This window comes from Lontra canadensis, unplaced genomic scaffold (genome assembly GCF_010015895.1).
Source record: "Lontra canadensis isolate GAN:19392208 unplaced genomic scaffold, GSC_riverotter_1.0 scaffold32, whole genome shotgun sequence".
Classification (NCBI taxonomy): domain Eukaryota; kingdom Metazoa; phylum Chordata; class Mammalia; order Carnivora; family Mustelidae; genus Lontra; species Lontra canadensis.
The window spans coordinates 6,307,923-6,333,374 of record NW_022631026.1 but is presented as its reverse complement, the minus strand read 5'-3'; the positions used below and the strand labels follow the sequence as shown (position 1 = coordinate 6,333,374).

General features: G+C 54.1%; 1 protein-coding gene across 4 annotated transcripts in view; it reads right to left on the bottom strand.

The window, feature by feature from the left end:
• The window catches only part of ASAP2 (ArfGAP with SH3 domain, ankyrin repeat and PH domain 2), a 166,729-nt gene that overhangs the window by 4,864 nt on the left and 136,413 nt on the right, over nt 1-25,452 (bottom strand). For 2 of the 4 annotated variants that reach the window (XM_032866807.1, XM_032866808.1), the window contains 11 exons: nt 22,832-22,926; nt 16,896-17,085; nt 15,480-15,565; nt 13,521-13,636; nt 12,590-12,657; nt 11,228-11,341; nt 8,991-9,243; nt 6,452-6,586; nt 5,012-5,183; nt 676-725; nt 166-257 (listed from right to left, as the gene is read on the bottom strand). In XM_032866807.1, coding sequence (XP_032722698.1) covers nt 166-257; nt 676-725; nt 5,012-5,183; nt 6,452-6,586; nt 8,991-9,243; nt 11,228-11,341; nt 12,590-12,657; nt 13,521-13,636; nt 15,480-15,565; nt 16,896-17,085; nt 22,832-22,926 — 1,371 coding nt within the window. The remainder of the gene's footprint in view (nt 1-165; nt 258-675; nt 726-5,011; nt 5,184-6,451; nt 6,587-8,990; nt 9,244-11,227; nt 11,342-12,589; nt 12,658-13,520; nt 13,637-15,479; nt 15,566-16,895; nt 17,086-22,831; nt 22,927-25,452) is intronic. The other 2 variants (XM_032866809.1, XM_032866810.1) reach the window with 1 other exon arrangement.

The following is a 25,452-nucleotide window of genomic DNA, read 5'->3' as shown; positions in this document are numbered from 1 at the left end:
CTGAGCCCGCCGGCTGGAGAGCTCTGGGCTCGTGTCTCGCCCAGATCCAGGCAGAGGCCTCCCACCCACCCCCCCAGGGGAAGAGGGAAAGACCTGTTTCTTTGGAGAGTCTGCTCACTGCCGGCCCGAGCCGAGAGGCCGGAAAGGAGGGGCTCTTCCACTTACTGTCTGTGACTTCCTGGGCATGGGGGCTGGGGGCTGCAGGGCCGCAGCATTGCACAGCGGGCCCAGAGCCTCGGGTCCAGAGAGCTCCACTCCTGCAGGGCCAGTAAGAAGCAACGTCACAGTATGCCTCCGGCGTGACCAGGGAGCTGCAAACAATGACTGCAACTGCCTCGCCAGCCGGAAAGGCAGGTTTCCAGAGATTTCCGGATCTATGGAGGGGAAAGCCCCTCAAAGGCCCAAGTGCCTGTGACTTCCAGGCAGCCTGTCCCGTGTGCAGGCATGTGAGTGTCACGGAGTGGGACAGATGTCGCCAGCTCCTCCACAGGCATGTGGGTCCCTGCCTGGGCCTCCCCGCCCGGCCCCCACGTGAAGGGGACAGGAAGGCAGGACCCAGTCCAGAGCAGCAGGGGCTCCAGGGAAGACAGGGCACGTCACGGCCGCGGCCGGGAACCCCTCCCACGCTGCCCCCATGGAAGCAGCAGTAACCCTGGGTCCAGAGGAAAGAATTACCAGGTCCTCTCGGCTGGCCTTTGTTGATCAGTGGGGTCGACTTGTCAGCCCTAAAAAAAGAGGAAAGTAGATTTACTGATGCCTGAGGCCCCCCCAGGCACGTTCTTGACCCCCACCTCACCCCCTTTCCAAAGGAGCCACCTGTGCCATCTCAGACTGAAGTGAAGAAAACATAACACCGAGTTTATGCCTATTTTGGAGAAACTGAAAAGACTCACAGGAAAGGCCTGATTCTCGAAGACACCAGTCAGCAAACCATTTTTCTGAAGGGCCAGACGGTACATGTTCCAGGCTCTGGGGATGAAACCCCACGCCGCCACCACAGCACCCGCCGCAGAGAACGCGGAAACCCGCGGGCAGGGCCCTGCTCGCAAATGCTTTGTTTGTGGGCACGGGCGTCTGAACTCCACGTAACTGTTGTGTGTCATGACAGAGACTTCTTTTGGGTTTTCTCAATCATTTAAAAAACCGAAAACCATCTTAGCTTGTGGGCCATACAAAAATAGGCGTGGTGGGGGGGGTCCCTGGGTGGCTCAATGGGTTAAGCCTCTGCCTTTGGCTTGGGTCATGATCTCAGGGTCCTGGGGTCCTGCTTCTCCCTCTCTCTCTGCCTGCCTGTCTACTTGTAATCTCTGTCAAATAAATAAATAAAATCTTAAAAAAAAAAAAATAGGTGTGCGGCTGATGAGGCCTGCTCTGAGAGAACACGTGTAAAAGCCCAGAAGTTGACCCAGGGTGGAGCTTCCTTCACCAAGCAGCCCCAGCAGCTGGCTGTGGCTGCTTCATAACAGAACCCTCCAGGCTGCGAGGACAGGCCTCCACCCCCTGAAGTGGTCTTGGAGCTAACCTAGCATCACCCACTCTGTCCCCCTCCCCAGCTCTCCCTTTGGCCACACAAGAGAAGCCGCTCCCAAGAAGCAGGTAAGACACTGGACAGGGAACACTCCCAGCACAGCCGTGCCCAACCCCAGGCACTGGCAGCCAACACCCCTTGTTCTTGGAGCTGCCCGCCACCGCCAGGCTCGCATCCAGAAATTCAACACGGGAGCCAAGGAGACCGTGGACGCGCTGCTCCCAACAGGGAGGCGAGGATGTACACGTTACATTGTCGAAAGAGACCTTACTTACAAAGGAGCATTAAAAAAGTTCTGAGTCTTCTGCTTAAAAAAGGCAGACTGAAATACATTTACTCCCACTTTCTCCCAAGGAAAAGATCAGAAAAAACCGAAACCAAAAGAAGTACAAAGAGAACCTGAAGAGGAAACATTCTGGAAGTGGCCACCAGAGGGACAAATCCTAACCAGGCCAGCTCGCCTGTGGAGGGGGACCCCGCACACTGAGGAGGCCCTGAAGGACCCCCATCTGTGCTCTGAGCCCCCAAAGCTTATAAGCTCCGGGGGGGTGGGGCGGGTAGAGCTCGGCAATAAACACAAAGATTGGCCCCAGATATGCTCAAGGAGGTGTGGAACCCCTGGATTCCCAGCCCAACCCTGAGTAGCCTCGCAACTACCCTCTCTCAACCCACTGCAGACAGAAGTTTCTGTTCTTGGAGAGGGCAGAACAGAGGGTGTCTGGATTAGGGGGTACACCAGTGCAGTTTTGAGGAGCATCTTTAAAAAAACGGGGACTAAGTGTGCTGGGGTGGCATCTGACTCCTGATGTCAGTTCAGGTAATGATTTCAGGAACGTGAGCTCGAGGCCCACATCAGTCTGCTTGAGATTTTCTCTCTTCCCTCCGCCCCTGCCCCCACCTCTCTCTCTAAAAAAAAAAAAAAAAAAAAAGGAGGGGAACTAAGTAAAAGCTCAACTTTATTTCTTTATTCAACTCCTAGAAAACCTGATCCCTTCAGGCGAGAGACAAAGACTATTCTCTAAGGAACCTGAGTTGTTCTTCAGGGTTTGCCAGTGAAACTGCCCAGTGAGACGCTCACCAGCCAAGCCCACGCTGGCGGCTCTGCGCGGAGGGTGCGGTGTGTGGTCCGTTTTAATGCCACAGCGAAAGTGGCAACTCTGGGGTAGGGAACGCCAGATTTACAGGAAAGAGCCTCTAACATAACAGAAGTGAAAACAAGACAAAGGACATGGAAGAAACAAATTATTCAGAAAAGCAAAAGCTAACATAAATGAAAACACCGCCCCAAACCCATCATTAATAATCTGAGAGGAGAGAAAATGACTCCATGAAACAAACAGGATACTATTACCTTGAAAATTATGACACCTGGAATGAAAACTCAGTAAAAGAACGGGAAGAAGCAAATGAAGAAACTCTCCTAGAAGGCAGACTTAACAAGCAAGCCAGCCCGCCAGCACTGCAGAAACGGAAGCTAGAAGGTGGCCCAGCGCAGCCCCCTCTGGGCTATACGGAGCCGCATTTCCAGCCCCGGCCTCCAGGTGGAGCCCTGGGACTGGCTCTGGTCCCAAGCACCCTTCTCAGCCGCTCCTTAAGGAAGTAAAGGGCAGGAGTGGATGAGGAAAGTGGCACCAGCAGTAGAAGGGGGTCCGGGTCTCCCACTCACCCCTCAGGGCCGCTGCTTGTACAAGCAACAGAAAGGGCACTGAGCTTCGTGTAAGAAGTCAACTGCCGTATGTTAAACCACGGAGACTGACTCAGGGAAAGTCTGTTAGAGATGTCAGCTTATCAGAATAAAGAGAAAAGATAATACACATTCAGGAAAGGCCAAGGAAGTCTGACATCTGAATAATATGAATTCGATTAAAAGCAATAAAAGAAGAAAACAGAAATTAAGACATTAAGAAAAATCAACGAAATTTCTTAGAACTGAAGGATATAGTTTCTATCCTGAAAGGCTCCATCATCTACCTAGCGGCCTGGGGAGTGACAGCCTCAGCAGGGACAAGAGGCCTGACGGGGCAGGGAGAGAGCCCCACCAAGGTGAAGAAGACCTCCACAGCGCAGAGCTCAGCAGGGAGAGGAAGAGATGGAGGCAGATACGGGAGCCAGATTTCTCACCACTGCAAAAGGGAGTAAGGAGCACACAGAGAGAGAGGATGAGAATGAACCCTGTGGTGCTTTGAAAACACTGCCCCCAAATTCTTTTCTGAGATCTGGAATCTGCGACCACCCTGTGCTCCTGCACTGTCCCCACCTCAACCCTGAGTCTGGACTCTGCTGCTGTTTGACCAGGGACACAAGGCAGAATTTTCCAGGGTCGTGCCTGTTTCTTGGGACTCGTGTTTGGGCCCAGCCACTATGACTTGAGGAAGCTCTTGCCACATGGAGAAGCCATGTATGGGTAAGTATTTCAGCCAAGAGCCCCAGCTGACAGCCAGCAGCAACCACCAGATATGTGCAGCAGAGAGGGGAATGGGCCCGTCGACTACGAGTCACTTCCTGTGCCAATCCATGCCCAGTCTCTGAGACTTCTCAGTTAGGGCTCCAGATCTTGTGGAGAAAAGACAAGCTACCCTCGCTCTGCTGATCCAAATTCCTGACAGACACCTGGGAGCATCATAAATGGTTGTGTCTTAGGTCAGTAAGTCTTGGTGTGGTTTGAAACAGAGACAGTGTGAGCTCATGGACTTCAAGACGAGATGGAAATACAGAGATAAATGTCCCTCCTAAGTGTGTATCTACATGGATGATCACCTACACATACTCGTGTGTGTATCCCTGGTTCTGACCACCCAGGGGCCTGCCTGGGAGCAGCAACCCTCCGAGAGCCATGAGCACAGGAAGCACTCAGATCTTGGCTTTGAAAAATCACTGCCACTAAAAGAAACCATTTCCCACCATCAGGATTCAGCCTGAGACCATGAACTGGATCCCTCTCTGGTAAAGGATGTTCTATGAGCAAGTGGCAAACCTGGGGTTGGGGGGGCTGAGAGTAGGAAGGTAGTAATGCGTCTTTGCTCATTCTCTGATTGTGCTGGCTGTACTGTGTTGATGCAGGAAAATATCCTAGTTTGTAGGAAATACACGCCCCACACTGCAGAGGAAGCAAGATAACCTTGTGCGTGAGCAATAAACTGGAAGTAGAGGCCCGGCATCTCGACTTTAATTCCCCAAAACCCAGTGTCTCCTGAACAGAGTCTAAATTCATTATGTGGATGTAAGATATACATTTGTGTGAAATTTTTACAATTTAAAAAAATGCTTGATAAGTTATTTTTAAGACACTTGACCCTGATGAATTCGTTAGGTGACACCTGAGCTCAAATGTTATACCGTAGAAGTGCTGGAGGTTTCTAATGTTTGCCCAGAAATTTCAGCAGATGAAGTAATGGGGCCATTGCCACTTGGAAGCTCCCTGAATGCAAGAAGCAAGGATGACAATTCAGCCAGACCCTGGGGGGCTTGAAGACAGGCAGTTACCCGGGGGCAGGCCTCTTCTGGGGGAGGCGGCTGGGCGGCTGGGGCGGCAGGGGCGGGGGCAGGGCCTTGTTCAGCGGGATCCCGGGCTGGGCCGGCTTGCTCTGCTGGCTCAAGGCTTCCATCACACTGGGCGTTTTTGCTACTGGAGGGGGCGGTGTGGGAGCCAGGGGATCTGTGGAAAGAGAAAAGGAGAGGAATACAGAGGGTCAGGCTTCGTACCATCCCCAGCCTTCTCATCAGAGGCTCTCTGGTAAGGGCTTCTTCTTCTTCTTTTTTTTTTTTTTTTTTTAAACAGCGATTTCATAAGGGAAAACATCCTCCTTTCACTGTAGATTTTTAGAAAACCGTATTGGCACGGAGTCCTTCTAAGCCTTAGGTTAGGATTAAAATGTTTCTATGAGCCCATGAGGATCTTTCTCTGTGGAGAAGCCACCCTGAGACCTGGAGAGACAGCGGCAGGGTCTTGCCCCTGGTCCCACCCCCACCAGGTGAGCTGGGTCCTCAGCTGACCCATGGGTCCTCCCCATTCCACCAGGCTTCCAGCAGGGCAATCAGAGAGGCCTGCAAAGAACTAACAGTAAAGCCTCCATAGTCTGTGAGGGGAGCTGCAGGGCAAAGAGGTAACTGTTTCTCCATAGACTCGGAAACTTAGAGAGTTGGTAAGGCAGGGAGCTGGGCCCTAAGCCCCAGGCTCCTTTCCCTCCTTGCCCCTCTGTGACAAACATTAGTGCTGTTCCCCAAGATCCAGTGTCCTCACGCCCCATCCTTGTTGAGGCCACCGCCATGCTCAGGACAGGACAGGGACCCCAGGAGCCTTGCAGGTCCCCCGTGCACGCGCACAGGGCACTGTCTGCAGCTGCGGCCGGGCGCTGCTGAGGTTAAAACCCACAGGAACAAGCCGGGTATGACCCACTGCTCTCCGAGCCCTGCCCAAGAGGCCGGAGCTCCTCCTGCCAAAGCCCAGCCACACGGAGCAGGAAGGGGACAGGCTCAGGGCTGGCCCCACTGATCCCGTGAAGACATTCTTCTGCCCCAGCCCCCTCCCCCCAGCCCTGGGCCTTTCACCCACGTGTTGACATCAGAGAAAAACACAAACCAGATCACATCCACATGACTGTGCCCAAATACCGAGAACCACCAAATGGCCAGAGGAAGTGAAGCCCTGGGCTGGCGGGGAAAGGACAGAGTGTAGCTCGAGGGCTGGGGGAGACAGAGGGGAGCGCGTAGGCCCCCCGGGGCGAGGGTGCGGACAGGCAGCAGGCTGCGGCCGGGCAGGGCGGCTGGAGGGGCTGCCAGGGGCACACACGGGGTCGGGCTCCGGACAGCGTCTGCCTGTGGGCGTGCGGCTTTGCAGCTCTCCCCACGCGGCTGCCAAAAGCACCCCCCAGCCATCCAGATCCAAGAGCCCACTGGCAAGAAAGGAAAAAGGCGAGAACGTACTGGTAGATGTCACGCGGAGAGGGGGCAGCGGTGGATGGACAGCTGGCGGATCTGACGAAGATCGCTGCCTGCTTGCACCGTCCACACTTACAGAGTTTGTCTTCCACAGGGCGGTAGCGGAGGAGGCGGTCTGAACTGCACACGCATGCACGTGCACACGCACACATGCACACGCGCGCACGCACACGCACAGGAAGGCACGCACAAGCACAGAACAAAAACAGAAACAGAACACTGCATTATTGATCCTCTCACTCGCAAAATGGTCGGTATGACCCTTCTAGAACAGCGTTAAGACCACAAACAGAATCCTAATTTAAAAAAAAAATTCCTGTCTCTGGCATCTGATGGACGATATAGACAGACTAGACCAAGGATGCTTCTGGGGGAATTACCAGCTGGTTTTCACAGTCTTGATTTTCTTTCTCAAATAGAAATATGGGTTTGAAGAGGGAAACAAATAGCCACAGTGACACGTCCCGAGCACGGGGCTCAGGCTGTAGGCTCCCGCGGCTGTGCGCGTCCCTCCCTGGTCGGGGGAGCATGTGTTCTCAGAGCACGAGGAAAGAAGGGTGCAGACAGAGACCGGTGAAGGGCTCCCCACCTCCTGCAAACCTTTCTGGCTAAAAGCCAGCACGCATGACACCCAGGAGGCTCAGCTGACACACGGGGGGGACAGCAGCGCCAAGGTCGCTGTCCTTCCTCTGCCCCCACAGAGCTCCGTGCACAGGGGTGACCTGTGCCTGAGGCTGTGCGTAGCCCGCACAGGGGGCCAGGCCTGGGGAGAATGTGGGCACACCCGCATGGGGCGTTTCTGCTGTGCCCAGTGTCTGTCCTGGTGCGGGCAGTGCAATGCTAACTCCCTTTGCGGTTCTGTTGGGCGGGACTCGCTGCAGGGCCAGGTGTGGCCTAGACGGTCAACAACAGGGACTCTCTGTGGGGCTACTGGGATGAAGGACTGTCTACACCATCAGAGGAGGACAAAAAGCTAACTACACAGATAGTAAAAAAAGAAAAAAAAAGTAAGAAAAAAATCCCAAACCCTCTCATTCTAAGACTTTACAAAACCAAAAGCAAAAGAAAAAAGAAAAAAAAAAAAAGGAAAAAAATTGAACAGTTTTCTGTTCCTATTACATGACGAACAGAGCAAAATAGAATCTTCCTCCCATGACACACAAGTCAATAAAAGCCACTAACGGGGTGGAGGGGACCACATCACTTTAGCTCTGGATTACAAAATTAATCCACGCACACAGGGTGTGGGGGAGGCTGCGGAGACAATAAGAGGCCCCACAAGGACCCGACCGTGGCTGCTGCCCTCAGCCGCCCTGGGCCCCTCCCAGCCAGTGCAAGGAGGTGACAGGGAGGAGGGCAGCCGTGGAACATGGCCTTGCAGCTACTCTCCTGCTCAGGAATGGCTCCCTCGAGCCCAGGGGTGGCACTGCCCGGGGTGTGGGCACACAGGGGCCACGGCCTATATGGGGGAGGTGAGGCAGCTGCTTCTGGGGCTGGCCTGGGCAGCGCCTGCTCTCCTCTCAGGGGCTCATTCTTGGGGGTGTGAGTCAGTGACCTAAACAACAGGCCCAACAACCTTCTCTGGCCTCCCTGAGAGACCTCCCTGGGTGCTGGAGGCAGGATCCTGTGGGGGGTGAGGCACAGGGCCAGCGGATGGCAGCTGCCATATTCGCTCCCCCACCCAAGCCACAACCTTCAGTCACACCCCCTCCCAGAGAGCAGCTGCGGCCCCAGTGCACTGCAGGACCTCTTTCTGGACCAGCAGCAGCCCACAGCAGCCACAGAGCCCGGACACCACACCCTGTGGGCTCTGGCCCTCCCTCTCCTGGGATGCCCCCTAGAGGCCACTGGCCATGAGCTGTGCTGGTCACTTGCTGGACCCACCTTCAAGGAGCAGAAGGGTCAGTTGGCCCTCAGCCCTGGGAAACTCACTTAACTTTTGGGGGCCTCAGTTTCCATTTTCATAAAAAGAAAAACAAGCATCTGTTGAGTCAAACTCATTCTGCTGGGACCGAGCAACTAAGGTAAGTGTAGCTGAGTATCCTTCCCCAAATTAGCATATTTTTATCTTTCATTTCATGGGGATTACAGATAAAAATTAATCAGAGGCACCACAAGCTGGCTGACTGCAGGCTGGGTGAAAGGAAACAGGAGAGAATGCAGGCGGGCGGGGAGAGGGGTAGTGAGTGGTAAAAGCAGAGAGAAAAGGAACAGAAAGAAGATCTGCAAGAAAATGTCTCGCAGGACCAGCATCACGAGCCGAGCCACGCACCTCAGGCCTGCCCGGGGGAGTCCCTGCACTCCCCACGTGACAAGCAGATGCCACACCTCTGCCCAGGACAAGGATCAAGTCAGATGCTCTACCACCATTCAGCACCCTAAGAACGAAGAGCTCCTTTAGGGTACCAACAACACAACTCTAAGACAAAAAATCCCCAAATGTCACCTAGCAGGGGGCACGGCAACTATAAACTTCTCAAAGCAAACACCAGACCACACCCTCTGAGCTACGGCCGTGCAGTACCTTTGGCAACATTTCGTGGAGGCAGCGGGGGGGCGCTGGAGGTGCTGGGGACCACAGGCTGGGTGGGAGGCGGGCTGCCGCTGAGGACCGCGCCATACGTCTCATTCTGCAAGATGCTGGGCACGAAGGGCCTCTGCTTGTCCTTGGCCAGGCTGGCAGCGTCTCTGGCCAAAGACGCGGCGTTGGACTGCAGCTGGCCGGAGCCCAGCTGGTAGAAGCTGACGGGCCGGTCTTCTCGCCGACTGGGGCTGGGCTGCAGAAGGGTGGGAAACGCACACACACCAACCCCTTGGTCACAGCATCCAGGCCATGGGTGACTGCCTCGTGCACATCGCGGCTACCTGGGCAGGTGCGTTTTGGGCTCTCAACTGTAACATGAGAGCTGTGAGATTTGAAAGTTCCTTTTATCTTCATGGAGACACCCTCCCCCACCCCCTAGTGCCTCAAATGCCATGATTTGTAATTTACAAGCCACCATTCTGGGAAGGATTGGGAACACAGTCTGTTTCACCTTCACTCGACGGCGTTATCTTAACCTACCTCTGTTTCCACCGCACTTCCTGTTTGTAAACACACTTCCAACTGAGCACCCCGCTGTAGCCAACCCCCAAAAGCTGGGCGCCAAGTTCCGGGGACATCAGGTGCTCTTCCCAAATGAAATGAAGTCTCGCGATTCCTCTAACTCAGGGATCAGCAAACCATGGCCCGTGGTTTTTATAAATAAAGTTTTTATAAATAAAGTTTTATTAGAACACAGTCGTGCCTGGTCATTTAATATATTGTCTATAGCTGCTTTCAAGCCACTGGCACGTCTGCGTGGTTGCAGTAAAGATGGTGATATTTTAGGCCCACAAACCTGAAATATTAATTATTTGACCCTTTTGGTTTGCTGACCCTTGCTCCCCATGAAATGAGGACTCGTGTAAACCAGATCTAATTCATTTCCAATATCAACTTCATTCTAAGAGCTACAATCTTGAGCAACTACCTTAACCTTGCTGACCCGACCCCTCATCTTTTCAGTGGGTTGAACTGTGCTCCTCTCGCACAGCCCCCCGGGCTTCCAGGAACAGTACTAGCTGTCATACCGCTCTGCCCCTCGCAGGGCCACCTCCCACTCAAGGCTCTGGCCAACCCAATGGCCTAAACTCAGCTGAGCTACGCAGAACCTGATGGCTAGTTCTCTTCACACACATTTTAAATTCAACAAAGCCCAAGGCTGTATGAACTATAATTCCCTCTGCTGGAAACAGAGCAAGTGGGAGGAAGAATGTGAGCTCTTGCCGTCAGACTTTTAAGTGGACTATGGGACCGGCTGTATTGGTTTGACCTGGGGCTGATTATTTCCAGTCTTTTTTAGGATCGGTAAGTATAACAACAGTCAGTACCTCTCACTTGGACACCATTTTATAGCTAACTCAGTGGAGGAGTTTCTTAGTCAAAGAAATAGCAAGTATGAATGTTAACTGAGCCACACACAAGGACAGTCAAGGTTTTGGAAATGCCATAAATATATATAATCAGACATCAGGACATTCGAGTCCTACAGTAAACAATGGGAAATGTGACACGGCATTCCCCACAAATTTCCCAGCAGCTAGGAGTGGGGGCTCTGGAGTCAGTCTGCTGGGGTATGACTAAGCTCTGAGACCCACGTGAAGATGGTAACCTGCCAGGGGTCCCCCAAGTGTGCCAGGTAGAGTGTCATGAGCAGGGAGCTGGACTCTGAGACCAGCTGCCCTCTGGCCTCAAGCTGGTCTCTAAATATTGGCTTCGTGACTGAGTCAACCTCTCCTGAAGCTTCCATGACCCAATCGGATACAGGAGAAAGTTGGACCCAGAGCTCTAACGGTCATTTAATTCTAGTGAAGGTTTTAAAGATCAGCTAGTTGAACCTGACCTGTGATACTGGGGAGCCCTGGCTCTTGACCACATCCACGGCACGGGGCTTCCTCTAAATCCCACTAGAAACAACCCCTTCCCCAATATCTTTCCCTTAGATCTAAAGGTGAGCAGCTGATGACGACCCAAGTAACGTTGTTGTACATCCACACGCACAGGAGCTGGGAGGCGGGCACAGCTGCGGGACAGGCAAAACCAGCTACTGAGATTGGAGCAAAGAGTTAACTCGACGTTTTGTACAAAACCACCTTGTGCCCTAATCTCACTCTGGGGTCCACCCTGCTCGGAGCGAAGCCCATCAGAACCTCCCGGACAATCTGCGGCCCGGCACCGACCTGCAATTTCTCGTCCACATCGTCGTCGCTCTCATCCAGGTCTTCGTGGAGCAGTCGCCACTCGTATTCGACGTGGACGTGCGAATTAAACCTCCCAGACAAGGCCTGGGTCAGCTGAAAAGAGGAAGGGCTGTCGGCGCCGGCGCCCGTGAGCTGGGCACCCATGGGCGGTGGTGGGAGGCACGGAGGGGGGAGGCAGGGACCCTTCAGGGCAAGGCCAGCCCACTGAGACCCCACTCCCTACCTTCACCGAGGACCTTGAAACGCCCATTTAGTGCTCTGTGAACTGTAAAGCACCGTGCGCAGGCCAGGGCTACCGGAGATCTAAAGGCTAATGGCCAGCCTGCAGGTGCTGACGGGCACCGTGGGAGCAAACTCAACAGAGGATAATGCGTGTGTCACTAACTGGAAACCAGCCCCCCGGCCCGCACGAAAGATTAAGGCCCGCAGAGCAAGGATGTGAGTGAGTGTTTTCGCCGTTCTCTCAAGGAAGGCAGATACCCAATTCCATGTGAGGTAACAGGAGAAGCGAATTCGTTAGACTCAGTGGGAGTCTTAGCATGTTAGCCCTTAACTCTCTCCCCAGCCAGAGTAGCTGTATGCGCTTGGACAAGGTCCTTAACCCTCCTGCGCCTGTTTCCTCATCTGTAAAATACAGCTAACAGAAGAAACCAAGTCAGAAGGGCTATCAAAATTAAATCAGCAGATATCAAGTATTTAGCATTGAGCACCCCTCACTCTCCTACCCTTCCACAGCAGTCACTGTTAGTTCGATTTACTGCGCACTTGCTCAGTGTCACAAAGCGCGACGCTAATTCTGAACGGCTATAGCGGACTCCGCCTTACAAATACGGAACCAGTGGGAGAGTTGGCATCGGCATGACTTCCTCAGCTCCCAGCGGGAGCCCCTATGCTGCCTGACCCCGTGGGCTCTGTCCACTGGCCACACTGCCCTTCCTTCTAGAACGGGACAGGAAAAGATGGTGCAGAACAATCCAGATGATCTGGGACTGGGGAACAAAATCCGCACACCAGCTTTGGATGATGCCGCAAGGGGAAGGGCTGGCAGCTCAGAGACTCCAGAGAAGGGGCAGAGCGGCGGTGGCCTCCGGATCTCTGCTCCATTTGCCCCAGGCAATGCCATGGCCACCAGCCACGTGTCCAACCAGCAAATTCCAACTTGTGTTCCAAGCGTCACTATGATGGGGGTGATCCCCTCATCTCAAAGGACTCCCTGAGTATGCTTTCTCCTGCTTGTCTCGTCTAGGGTCCAAATGTGGGAAGACTTTCCTCCCAGAGGGCAGGGCCCCTCCCCGGCCCAGGCAGGGCGCCTTCACCCATCCGAGCCGGAGGGAGACTCACCAGCTCCTCGCAGTGCTCGTGCCTGAGGCGTCTAGCAATGTCCAGGGGCGTCTCTCCCGACTCGTTGGCTAAAAGGCAGGACAACACATGGAGGTGTTACGGCAAAAGCAAGCAGAGGTCTGACATCAAGAGGCAGTTACAAGACACAGGGAGGCAGCACGAAGTGGAAATGAGCTACACAGTGTGGGGCAGGGAGGCCTGACCGGTCTCCCCATCCTAACACACCGCAGCAGCGTATGGTTGGAAAGATTTTAAGACAGTCTGCGCTGACCACAGAAGCAGAACTGAACCCCTCCTCAGCAGTCTGTGAATCTGAAATTGTGTATTTTCTTCCAAATAAGCATCTATCAGCAAGGTTTGCTTATTTGAAAGAAAGAAAGAAAGAAAGGAAGAGAAAGAAAGAAAACTTGGCCAAGCAGGCATGCGCCGCCTTTCTGTCCTTTGCTCTCTGTTCAACAGTTCAAGAACACTTCCCTCAGGGCACAATCACAGCTGCCTGCCCTCGGGCGGCTGCCAGTGCATCAGGGTCCCCTGGTAGAGGGAGGGACGAAGGCCCAGCAGATCAGGGTCCCTTGTGGAGGAGACTCGGTGCCAAGAGGGGCAGAGAACAGTGACTCCCCACCGCCTGGTAAACCTCCCACCCAGAGCCAGAAAGGAGTTAAGGGTTCTGAAGAGGAGGGCGAGATGCCCCAAACCTCGTTCAAGGTCACCTCAGCACAAGGAACTTGTGCAGGGCCCATGCTCTGCCTCTCATAAGCTCTATGAAGCCTGCCCATGACGGGAAGTCTACGTCCCAGATGGAGGGAACCCGCTGGCCAATATGGGACCATGGCAGCCTTGGCAAGCACACGGGAGAGGCCCCCCGACTTCAGATGGCAGGATTTGGGTGTCCCTGGCGGACGGGAGCCCAGGCCGGCGGCCGCCCTCTCACCGGTCTCAATGGAGGCCTTCCCCCGTAGCAGGAGCTTCAGGCACTCGGCGTTGTCCGTCAGGCAGCAGTAGTGCAGGGCCGTGCTGCCCTTCCCTGTCTGCTTATCCAGATTCCCGCTGGCCAAGAACAGGGACCGAGGATGGGAAAGATCGGTGAGTCACAGGCCAGGGGACCAGCCCTGCCTGGCTGGGGAGGGGCCTGGGCACGTGAGCAAGAGAGGCCTCGAGCCACCGAACACTGCGGCGGAGTTCTTGCAATCCTCCTCCAAGGTGGTGGGACAGGCCGGCCCCGCTCGCGCGGGTGGGGGGGGTCTCGGTGTGAGGCCAGCAGGGAACCAGCAGTAAGAGCGCGAAGGCCGGAGCAGGGCACCGTGTTGTTGCTGAGCGGGGGCCGAGGGGGGCTCAGCCTGCTGCTTCCTGGGCCAGCCCCGAACCGCAGCATCCCTCCCGCTTCCCCATCAGCACCCAGAGCCTGAAGTGTCCGTCTGGGCCTCAGGAAGCCCGTGGGACTTGCCATCCTGTCCTGCAGAAGGACAGGGAGAGCTTTTTTTCATCCTATTACTGACATTCTTGCCAGGAAGGGGAAGAGCCACTTTCCCAAAGCCCAGAATGTGCAAACGCCTGTGTGTCTGTGGGCCCCAGGCTGCCCTGCAGACAGCCAGCGGGGCAGTCCTGAGGTCTCTAAAGCCCTTCTGGTGAAACACAAGTGCGGGTTACCCCAGAAGACACTGCGCTTCTCTTACAAAGCCACTCAGCCTACTGGGGGAGGCAGCCCTGAAACATGGCTGTCCTTCTGAGCAGGAGGGACCATGGGACTTTGTGGCCTGTGGAAGGACACGTGGCGGGGGGCACTGTCCCAGGTGATACCCACTGCTTTCATCAAAACAGAACATGCTACACTCTCGGGGAAAATGAGCCTCATCTTCTGATCTCTCCCCTCTTCCTGCTGCCCTCCTTCTACTCCGGAAGAAACCAGGATTTCCCTTCTCACACTCCAAGAGTTTACGCTGAGGGAGGATGGCGTCATGGGGCTGTTTCATCCACGGTCCACTGAGCCACTGTGACACCATGCGCCGGCAGGCGTCCAGGCCCCGCAGAGGGTGGCTTCCACGGAGTCTGGCAAACTGCTTACCTGTCTTCAGCTCCTCTAACCCTGGTCATCCCCTCCCCACCACGAACAGCAGGGAAGGCCAAAATGCAAACTACGACTTTGCTTTTGCAGGTGGAATTTTTCACTCTGTTTGGCACAATTTCAGTGGCTTTTGACCAGCACCTCCCCCTCCACACACCCCAAACCATGATCAGGGAGTCAAGGTACACCGTGCCGGGCCTCTCTGGTTGGCCGGCTACCCCAGGTGGGTGCCGTACCCGGGGCGGAATGCACACGACAGGACTACGGAGGCCGGGTAAGCAGGCACACACATTCTTGAAAGGGAACTTCTAATTAAAAAACAGAAACAACTTTTCAAACCAAACAAAATGCCCGCAGTCCAGTGATGAGGTTTACGATCCCAGCTTAGGTGGGTGGTCCCAGTATGGATCTGTGCGTCCCTTTTACTGTCCCCACTGCTCAGGGCACCTGCCTAGGTCCAGTGAGACACTCTGAGGGACAAGCATGGGGACGGCTCTGTGCACACCAGGTGGGGGCATGTGGAGGACACAGATAGTCCCCCCGTGCCCAGAATTCAGATGTACGAGCCTGATAGCTCCTGAGTCCCAGATGCTAGAGGACAGGTCTTTCAGGTACCAAGAAGGGTCTCTGTCTTCACACTCTAGGGCTTTTTGGGGACTACTCTCTAATAGCCCACTCCTGGAAGTTCTCTTCCTGTCCCACAGCTCATGTTCAAGACTGGGAAAAAAATCCCAGCATCTTGGCCACATAATGAGGCAGGAACCTGATCCTTCCTTGGAAACACCAGGAAATAAAATCAAACAGCTCCCCTAACTTTAGAACACCTACCTGTTCTGAACTAAAAAGTCTACGATGTGGAGAGAAGTCCGGTCCACCGATCTGACTGCAAGATGGAGGGCAGTTTCATCTGGCTCCTGAAGACCAAACAGAAACATTCCAGAATCCCAAGGGCAGCATTCAGTTTTGTGTCCAATGTAAGTGAAATTGTGTATCTCTCTTCCGAAAGCCTTTTATTCTTTCTTTCAAAACATTAATCTCTAAGACATATAGCCCCCTTAGTCTCCAGAGGAAACTCTGCCCTTGGCACCTACGATTTTGAGACTGGTCCTCCTTCCTCCACAGTAAGTAGTGAGAACTTCAGGGTCTCATCTCAGAGTTCCTCAACCTCTAAGTCCCTACCCCAGAACCAACAGCATATAAGGGTGGGGCCCTTTTGTTGAAGGACACCAGGAAGGTTCCCCAGGCCTCCTGTACACAGTGTCTGATACGTGTTTGTGTTTTCTATTCCACACGTACAGACAGGGCTGTCAGCGTTAATGCCCACACTGCCTTCGGTTTAAACCAGGGGACACCTGACCCCAATGCCTTTTCTAAAAGTGAGTTCTGGCAGGTGGGGAGGACAGACCGGATGAGGGCTGTCTCAGGTAGGTGGGTAGGCGAGAGAGCAGGAGGCAAAAGCAATATCCATGCAATGGGGAACATGGGGCAAAGAGGGGTGTGTCCCCAATCCACCTGCCTGGCCTGCCCAGCCAGCCAGGGCCACCCACTGCCCCCAGCCTCCGCCGTGCTCTGGCCGCGGCACAGCTCCCTGCGCCTTCATTACGACGGCAAGGAGCTTTCATGGGACTGCGTGTGTGTCTCTCCAAAGTCACCCATGGAAGAGAATTAGGATACATGCCAACCCAGGACACTGGTAACCGGTTTCCTGTGGACTTGATCCTGACAGTAAGACCCCACCCCACCTTGAGACCTCCCTGCTCAACAAGGTTCTCCCAATCAACTGGAGGGTGTCCCTCTTCCGCTCCTCGCTCAGGGAGGAGGGCGCAGGCTGGGGGCTCTCCTTCCCAGGGAGGCCCAGCAGCTGCTACTGAGAGTTCAGATCTCCGCTCACCAGACACAGAACCTCGCGCGGGTCACTCGGGTCCCTGAGAGGACGCTCCCTCCCCACCCAGGATTGGCCTTTCCTTCCGGGGCTGGCATTCTATTTTTGGTTTAAGAATAAACCGCCCACTGGGAGGTGTGTAAGCCTGAGGATTCACAGACCTGTACCCCTGGGGCTAGGAACACATCATAGGTTTAAAAAAAAAAAAAAAAAAAAAGAATAAACCACCCATTTCTTCCCTACAACTCGATGCTATCTTTCTTCCGAGAACTATCCCACTCTGTCAGCATTTCTGATGACACTGCCTTGACACTCCCTCCGCTTTCTCCTCTTTCTTGAGAAGGAGCGGGCCGCACTCTTACATGTCCGTTGGCCAGCGGGATTTTTTCTGTAAGATCCACACCGTCAGCATACGCTTGGAGTAATCCAAAAATATCTCTTGTTTTGACGGCCTCACAAAGGCTGTGAAGCTTTGCTGCGTTATCTGCGTGCCTTTTCCTTGCATATCTCCTCTCGATGTACTTGGCAGTAATGTAGTCCTTTCTGGCATTCCTGAAATCAAGCATAATTGCCTTATAAACGATTAAGGGCCTCTATCAAACATCTAACCTTCAATCATCAGGAACAACTTTTAAAAATCCTGCCCAGCCCCTCCTTGAGGGAAGAGCTGGCGGGTAGGAAGGGGGCCGCTGTGTGACTGTGGCAGCGCCAATGTCAGTGATGCCTGGAGCCCTTTTTTTTTTTTTTTTAATATTTTATCTATTTATTTGACAGAGAGAGAGAGATCACAAGATGGCAGAGAGGCAGGTGGTGGGGGGAAGCAGGCTTCCCGCTGAGCAGAGAGCCCGATGTGGGGCTCGATCCCAGGACCCTGGGATCACGACCTGAGCTGAAGGCAGAGGCTTAACCCACTGAGTCACCCAGGCGCCCCTGGAGCCCTTTTAAGAAGCGCTGCCATCTTCCAGTTTCCAACCCAAGAGGCTTCAAGGCCTGGTGCAGGGTTCCTGGGGCTTACTCAGGGGCCAATGGGAGCTGGCCCAGATAGGCAGACCGGGAGGTCCTCCACAAGGGGAAGACGCGATCTCCTCGGTCATGGGCACTGTGCCTGGCAGGAAAGGCACGCACCACAGGTCTCGTGAACCAGAACAAACTGCCAGTCTCTGCGGTCTATTTTCTGGCCTTCCCGTGGCACGGCGTTCACAGACTCTACCTCCCCACAGAGCATGCAATGGCAGCAACTCTGGGAAGCCAAGAACAGCACAGTTTCAAATCCCGCCCCCACCACACCGACGGGACAAGCATCCCACCCCTGGAGGCATCAAGTCTTATTTGTGCAAGTGTGCAGCACGCCCCCTCATGGAACTGTGACAAGCACGTGCACTGACACTTGCAGGACACGTGGTAGGTCCTCAGGACCCTGGACTTGCTGATGAACTTCAAAGACAGGCAGCAAAGAAGACAGCAGCTCCTGGTCAGGAGGTCTCCGCATTTTACTGCAAGGACCTTAAGGTAACAGCAGATCAATAAAAGGCGTGGAGAGGATTTGTGAATGATGCTAACTTCCCTGTGGCCACCGGGCGAGGTGGTCAGGGAGCAACCCAGAAACGCACCAACGGACAGACAAAATGCGGTCTCTCCACATAGCCGTGTAGGGGCCAGAGTACCGGCGGGCCGCAACCTGGCTGAGCCCTGAAAACACTACTTGGAGTCAGAGGAGCCCCGCAAGGCCACACACTGTATGAAACTGTATCCACGGGACTCCGGGAAGAGGCAAGTCTCTGGAGTCAGAAGGTGGCTTAGCAGGGCCTGCAGTGGAGGGCGAGGAGGGGTATTGCTGGTTAACAGGTGCGGGGGTTTGGTTTCGGGGGAATGAAAATGTTCTAAAATCATGGTGATGGGGCGCCTGGGTGACTCCGTCGGTGAAGTGTCTGCCTTCAGCTCGGGTCATGATCTCAGGGTTCTGGGATCAAGTCCTGCGTCAGGCTCCCTGCTCAGCGGGCACTTCTCCCCCTGCCCCACCCCCTACTCGTGCTCTCTCTCTCTCAAGTAAACAAAATCTTTAAATAAAATCGCCGTGATGCGGGCACACTCCGCGAACACGCTGAACAGTACTGAACTGACATTTAAACAGCTGAACTGAACGCATGTGGACTGTATTTCAATAAATCTGTTAGAAAAAAGCATGTCAGGACAGGGTGTCTGGGTGATGGACGTTGGGGAGGTTTGTGCTATGGTGAGTGCTGTGAACTGTGTAAGACTGATGATTCGCAGACCTGTACCCCTGGGGCAAATAATACATTACATGTTAATAAAAATAATTTAAAAAAATTAAAAATGAAAAAGAAAAAATCGTGTCCGCGAAAACTAAATTCCACCAACACTACAAAAACTTAACTTTAGCCAACAGATGCACAGAGACACGGGGAGAATGGCATGACAGGATCAAGGTCCTGGGCTCCTTTCTAGAAACTACTTTTTCTGGAAAGTGAAGTGCCCTGAAGTTTCAGAAAGTTAGGCTGGGACGCTGAAGGGAAAGCCAGGGCCTTCCGCGTCGGCTCCGAGAGACGGCACAGCCCAGGCTCTCGGCTGGATGGCTGGCTGCTCAGACGGGCTCTGTCGCCTCCCATCAAGGTCACTGCGCAAAGCCCTTTCCGTGACAACACATGCTCATAGGGCTGCGAGAGAGCACATTTAGGCATGGAGCACAGCATTCTAGAAACACCAGCGCGGTATGAACAGGCTTTTAGTGCCAAGTGGAACTGGACGGCTCTTCTCAGCTCCCAACCCACCACCATCCTGCCATCAGGGCTGTGCCAACGGCCTCTGCTGTCCCAACTGGTCACCAAGCCCCTCAGGTCAGCACCCAGGGCCTGGGCTGCAATGGCCCAGGGCCAGGAGCGAGCAGGTTCCCTTCAGGGTCCGAGAGGGTAGCTGGGGTGTCACTCCCCACTGCTGACGACCTGACCTAAGGTGTTTGTGAAATGCAGACTATGAGTACTGTGCTAACTTTATGTGTGTCCCCCCACAGACGTGCACCGCTATAGGCTTACAGGTCGAGTTGACACGTGTAGTCCCATCGGTCATCGTACCAGGGCTATGAACCCTGTCTCCACCTTACAGAGAAGTCAACTGAAGTCTACAGAGGGACATAAGATTCTATTTCCTCACGCAGCAGGCAAGTTCCCGAGGGGGCCTCCTAGCACAGTGTGGCACACAGGGAACGGCTCAGTGACCTCCTGAGCCTGACGACAGGCCTTATCTGACAGTGATTCAAATTCTACCGGTCTCTTATGATGAGTGGTTGGTCTAGATGGCCGTCAAGGCTTGGGGAGTTTCAATAATCCTTGTGGGACCATCACCACGGTGACCTCCCCCGCCTCCATGGGAAGGAGCTAGAGAGATACTGGCCTCTTTACTTATTTTTTAATGTGTTATTCATCCGTCCAGAGCTCTGTGTCTCCTGAAGGTCATCCTTCCCCAAGCCCGGGCACAGACCTGCTTTATGCACCACCATGCTCCATGGCTTTGTGAGGGAAGTTCCCTCCGACAGCGCCAATCCCCTCCCCACCTCTTGCTTTTTGGAAAGGCTTCGACTTTTGGAGAAAAGCAGTGAACTTAGAATAACAACACTTTTGGCCCACGTTCAGGAGAGGTTTCTCGTCCTTCTGAAGGACGGGCCTGTGTCAGGGTCCCAAGTCACACAGGAGGAGCAGCGCGGCCTCTGTAAACAGACATTAACCCACCTGCTTCCCCCTTCCCACCCCTTTCTCTTTTGGCATACCCCCCAATCCCAAATCTGGGGATTCACAGGCCACTAGAGGGTCTCTGGCTTCCCTTTTAACAGATTTATCTGCAGATGGTGTGTTCTCCGGAGATAAAGCCAGCAACGCCACACGCCTTCTCACGTGCTAGTGAATGCCAGCCTGTTTAAGTAGCCACAGAGCTGGGACTTCAGCTTTGACTCGACCATTCATTACGTGTGCACTGAACCCCCACAAGCAACACGCTGGGGCGGGAAATACAAAAGCTAGGAAGATGCAATTTCTCAGAGAACTTGGTACCAATTCCTCAGTATGGTAGGAAGTGGGATGAAGGGTTTTATTTTTTTTTAATTTCTTTTAAGATTTTATTTATTTATTTGACAGACACAGATCACAAGCAGGCAGAGAGGCAGGCAGAGGATTGGGGGGAAGCAGGCTCCCCGCTGAGCAGAGAGCCTGATGCGGGGCTCGATCCTAGGACCCTGAGATCATGATGTGAGTTGAAGGCAGAGGCTTAACCCACTGAACCACCCAGGTGCCCCGATGAGCCAAATGCTACGGGAGCAGAGAGCCTGGTACTCAATTCCACCTGAGCAGGTAGGAAAGCAGGTGGCATTTTGCCATAACACTGGCCATCCGCCCTCATTTTGGAGGGAAGAAAGAGGGGGAGGGCTAAACTTCCCTTTCATTTGTGCCACAGTTGGGGGGTGTTTCAATGCAGACAGAATGCTTATACGGAAGGATTTGAAGCAGATAGTGTTCACTTTTTAGAATCGTCTATCCCCAGAATAAACAAACTGCCCGCCTGGTACCCCAGGTACTTGGAGGAAACTACTTCACTTACTGTACACTTTGTTCACAGCCGATCACTATTACAGCAGTCCAGGAGGCCGGTGCCTTCTCTCTGAGCGCAGGTATCGACCAAACTAAATGTGCCGTCCCGGACCCTGGAGTGTCCTTTACTAAGCTGGGTCTTCGAGCTATGCCAGGAAGAGCTGGCTTGGCTCCGGCTAACTCTGGGGGAAACCCGAACTGCGAGCCCCCTCAGTTTCCGGGGCCTGCGGGATCCGCGTGCGGTCCTCACGGTGCCTCCACCACCCACCCACGGCCAGCAAACAGGCTGCCAACAGCACCGGAGGGCCGGTGTGGCCTCCCCCGCACCGATGAGCACCCCGATGGCTCCGGGGGCAGGGGCGCGGTCTCCTGCTAGGGTTAGAGGAGAGGCTCCGAGAAGCCCACAAGCCTGCCCCGGCCCCGCCACAGGGGAGCGGCTGCGACTCCAGGTCTGGTGAGAAAACAGATTTGCAGCCCAGCTCTTCGTCCAGAGAGGACAGTGACCTCGTCCCTGGAATCCAGCCTCACAGAAATGCTACAGCACGAGCAGCAGCGGTAGGACTCCAGCGTGAACCGACTCTAACCCCACACCCACCGAGTGCTCGGCTCCGATGCCGGATAGCTGACAGTCGGGGCGGGTTCGCGCCCTTAGAGGTCGAGGCTGTCTAACTGCACTAAGTTACCTCACCTCAGTGGGAAGGAAGTCAGATCCTACAACCTCAGCTTCCCAAGGGCTCGTCGAACAAACGGGTTACAAACACCCAAGTTCTCAGCTTTTGGAACGGGCCTGCGCGCGGCCTCCCGGGTGCAGCAGCTGTCTTCAAGCACAGGTCACTGTCCTCGCTCACGTCCCTTAGGAGCACCTGCACCATCCGTGCCCTCTCAAGCATCTTCCAAGGGCGATGCTGTCTCTGTAAATGAATTTTCCTACTCTTCCTTAAAACATTTTTCTTATTTCCTCCTCTCCTGCTGGAACACCTGGATCCAGGCTCACCACTTGAAGGCACTTTACTGCCCTGGGGACACCCCCTTCCCTTCCGTCTGCCCCCACTCTGCATCGCAACCCCCAGCTGCCCAGAGCCGACAGGACAGCCACTGCCTGACCTGCTGCTCCTCCTCCACTTCTCACTCTCAAAGACCAGTGTGATCTGGGTGATTGTGCTCTGTTCGCTAAGACTGGCAGGAAAATCTCCTGCTATCAGCTCTGCCTCATCGGGGCCTCGGGATGCAGGGTGAGGCATCAAAGCTTCTCGGTCGGGTTTTGTGTCAACAGTAAAACAAAACCAAAAACACTCCTGTTGAAGAAAACACTCCACATTTGCAAGGATCCTGAGAAAGAAAGTGATATGTAGTCATGTCTCTATGACAACTAGCCTCCCAGTGGCTGAGAATTTATGCGGAGAGAAGAGGAGAGAGAACTTCCCTGAGGCAGAAGGCGAGGGGGTGACCCGCTCGCTGTTCATCCTCAGACATACAGCATCGGCCAAAGCCGCCTGCCTGTGGCTTCTTCCTCAAAAAAACCAGCCACACCCAAATTTTATTTGGACACCCAAGAAGGTGACTTATAAAAAAACACGCAGGCTGATTTATTCCTTAAAGAAGCAACCACTGGGATACCCCAGGCTTGTTATTCTCCTGTCTCTCGGGCTCAGGTACAAGCCAGTCTTTGCTCAGAAAATGAGAACAGCCAGTTTCATACTTACATGTCGCTGCCCGGGTTGGGTTTGACGGAGTCCTCAGCTGGAAGGCAACACTCCATAATCTCGTTAAAGCCTGCATTCCCAATATTCTTGGCAAGCTGCAAAAACAGAAGTCTCAAGTATTAATCCATTCAACCGCTACACACTACACACGCATCTGATGATTGATTTAATGGCTACTAAGAAATACAGCAATAAAGTGGTTTGCCGTTAATAAAGACAGACAAAACTCACACCCCAAAGGTACCCATAAAACCAGCAATAAGAAGTAAGACGTCTGTTACAGAGGAATGTTCTCATAAAATATCCCCTGGAAAGAGCACCTAGATGGGCAGGAAGAAGCAGTAACTTAGTCCAATCTGAGTTTCCATCCTTATCCACCCCGTGAAAACCTCACTAACCAAGTGAAATGGATCTAGTAAGACCTATTTAGGCCAGCAAAGAGGGGCTCTGACACAGTGGAGAGCGTGTGGGGCCAGGAAGCCAAGACTCAGGTTTAAATCACAGTTCGATTTTCTGGTTTTGTGACCACACGCAAGTCAGTTCCAAGTTTCAATTTTTTATCAGTAAAATGGGGATGACACCTACCTTGCTGGGTTGTAATAATAAATTGGAACAATTTAGGTGAAAACATTCTATAAACAGAAGCACTAAAAATGCATTTGTTCCACATATAAGGTCCTCACTCAACAATCAACCTTCTGATTTGTCAGAAATTAAATGAACACATTTCAGTTAACGCTCATTGAACACTCAGCACTGTGCTTGACGCAGCAGATGGGAAGACAAATGTCACGGCCTATTTTAGACCAGCGAACAGGACGGCGGCTGGCATCTTCTGACTGGATGCACGGACTCTGAGTGACCAGGATCCTGAAAGGCAGGGGTTTAATCGTCGTATCCCAGCACGCAGCCCAGCACCTGACAGAGACTTAATGAAACAAAACTGAGGGGGAGCCCTGAGCACCGGGCTTTTGAGAGGAGAGCGATTTTAACTTCTGTGTTGACAACGGCGCGAAAGGGAGCAGGGGCCTCTGCTTCTGCTCTCGAGGAGGGAAGTGGACACAGAGTAACCAGGGAGGTTCTGGGAGATTCCTGCTAGAGCAGCCCCTTCTCTCTCCACAGGGAGCAGACTGAAGGAGCGGCCGAAGGGGTCTGAGTCAGAGGACGTGGAACTTTCTGGCGGCAGGTAACACAACACAGCGAAATGGGATTGCGAGGGACGCCGAAGGACTGGGGACATGTGTCGGATTTAACTTTGTGAAGAACCTTCTTAATTTTATCATCCTGGTAAGTGAACAAAAGCATTCTAGATGGCCTGGAGCACCAAGCACTAACTGACCCCACCCGGGTCCCCAGTCCTGGCCTGGTGGTCTCAAGCCATTGTCAGGTGACAAAACCCCAGGGCCTCGCTGCAGTTTCCCCAAGAATGAGGCTGATGGGCAACCATGTCAGGTGACAGAACTGACGTACCACGGAGTCAACGCCTGCAAAGGATTTCTTGGACTGTCAGTGACAGATCCAGGACTGAACCTCACAATCAGACCTGTTTAGACCCAGCTTTGCTCTCCCAACCCCATCTCTCGACATAATGTGGACACTGTCCCCTCGCCGAGCACTGTCCTTTCCAGAAGGGAAAGGAGAGAAAAGCCACAGCGCCCCTCTGTGCGCGGGGCCCACATGCCTCTGAGTCTGCGGTAAGCAGATGGGAGGGGGCTGTGAGGAGAATTCCCCGGGACTCAGAAAGCTGCTTCCCTTCTGCTTGGACTTGGCTGGTTTACCGGGGGACAGCTGGTCCAGGGAGCCACCACATCCGTGCGTCACACTCGTCCAATGCGGAGAAATGTGCCGCCTCACGGTTCTGCCAAGTTCCAGCGAGTATCTCCGGCTGCAGAGAACGCCTTCAGGACCCCCAGCAAAAGCAAAGCATCTGCAGATGGAGGCTGCAGGGTCATGTCCAAAAAATGTGGGTCCCTGCGGGCCACGTGGGCAGGAGCCAAGGAAGCAGGAAGGCTGGTGGGAAGCAGCCCCCAACACGCACGCCTTCCAATCCCAGAGGACCCTGAGAGTGACGTCGAGGGAGACACAGGGCAGCTCAGATCGAGGAGGGTCTGGGGCATCTGGAGTGCCACGTCACTCGGCGAAGCAAACGTCAGACCCTCTCGGTCCACAAACGCCCACTGAGTTCTCGGGTGTGCCGGGTGCTGAGCGTGAGATGCGACCCTGTGACCCTGCGAGGCAAGAGTTCAGTCTAGCGCGAGGGACGCCGGCAGAGAGATGCACGCGCCGAGGCCGGGAAAGCGGCCCGGGGCCGAGCACGACGAGCGTGGAGATGGCAGACGCGCGTCACCAGGGCGGCTCCCCGGTCCAGATGCCGCTTTAGCCCGCTGGCCTTGCGGGGGACCCTGCGTGCCTCTCCCGGGGACCAGGGGTCCCACATTCCCGGAGATCTGCAGCCCCTACCTGTGTGGGGTCCATGGAGCCAGAAAGAGGCCTTACGTGTTACCAGAAATTGCGTTTAGAGTTTGGGGTGAGGATGGGCAAAACACCTGTTTCATGTTTCCAGGTGGAGGGAGGAGATCTTCCCTGTTTTTATGCCCCCCTCGCCGCCCGGCAAGGGGAGG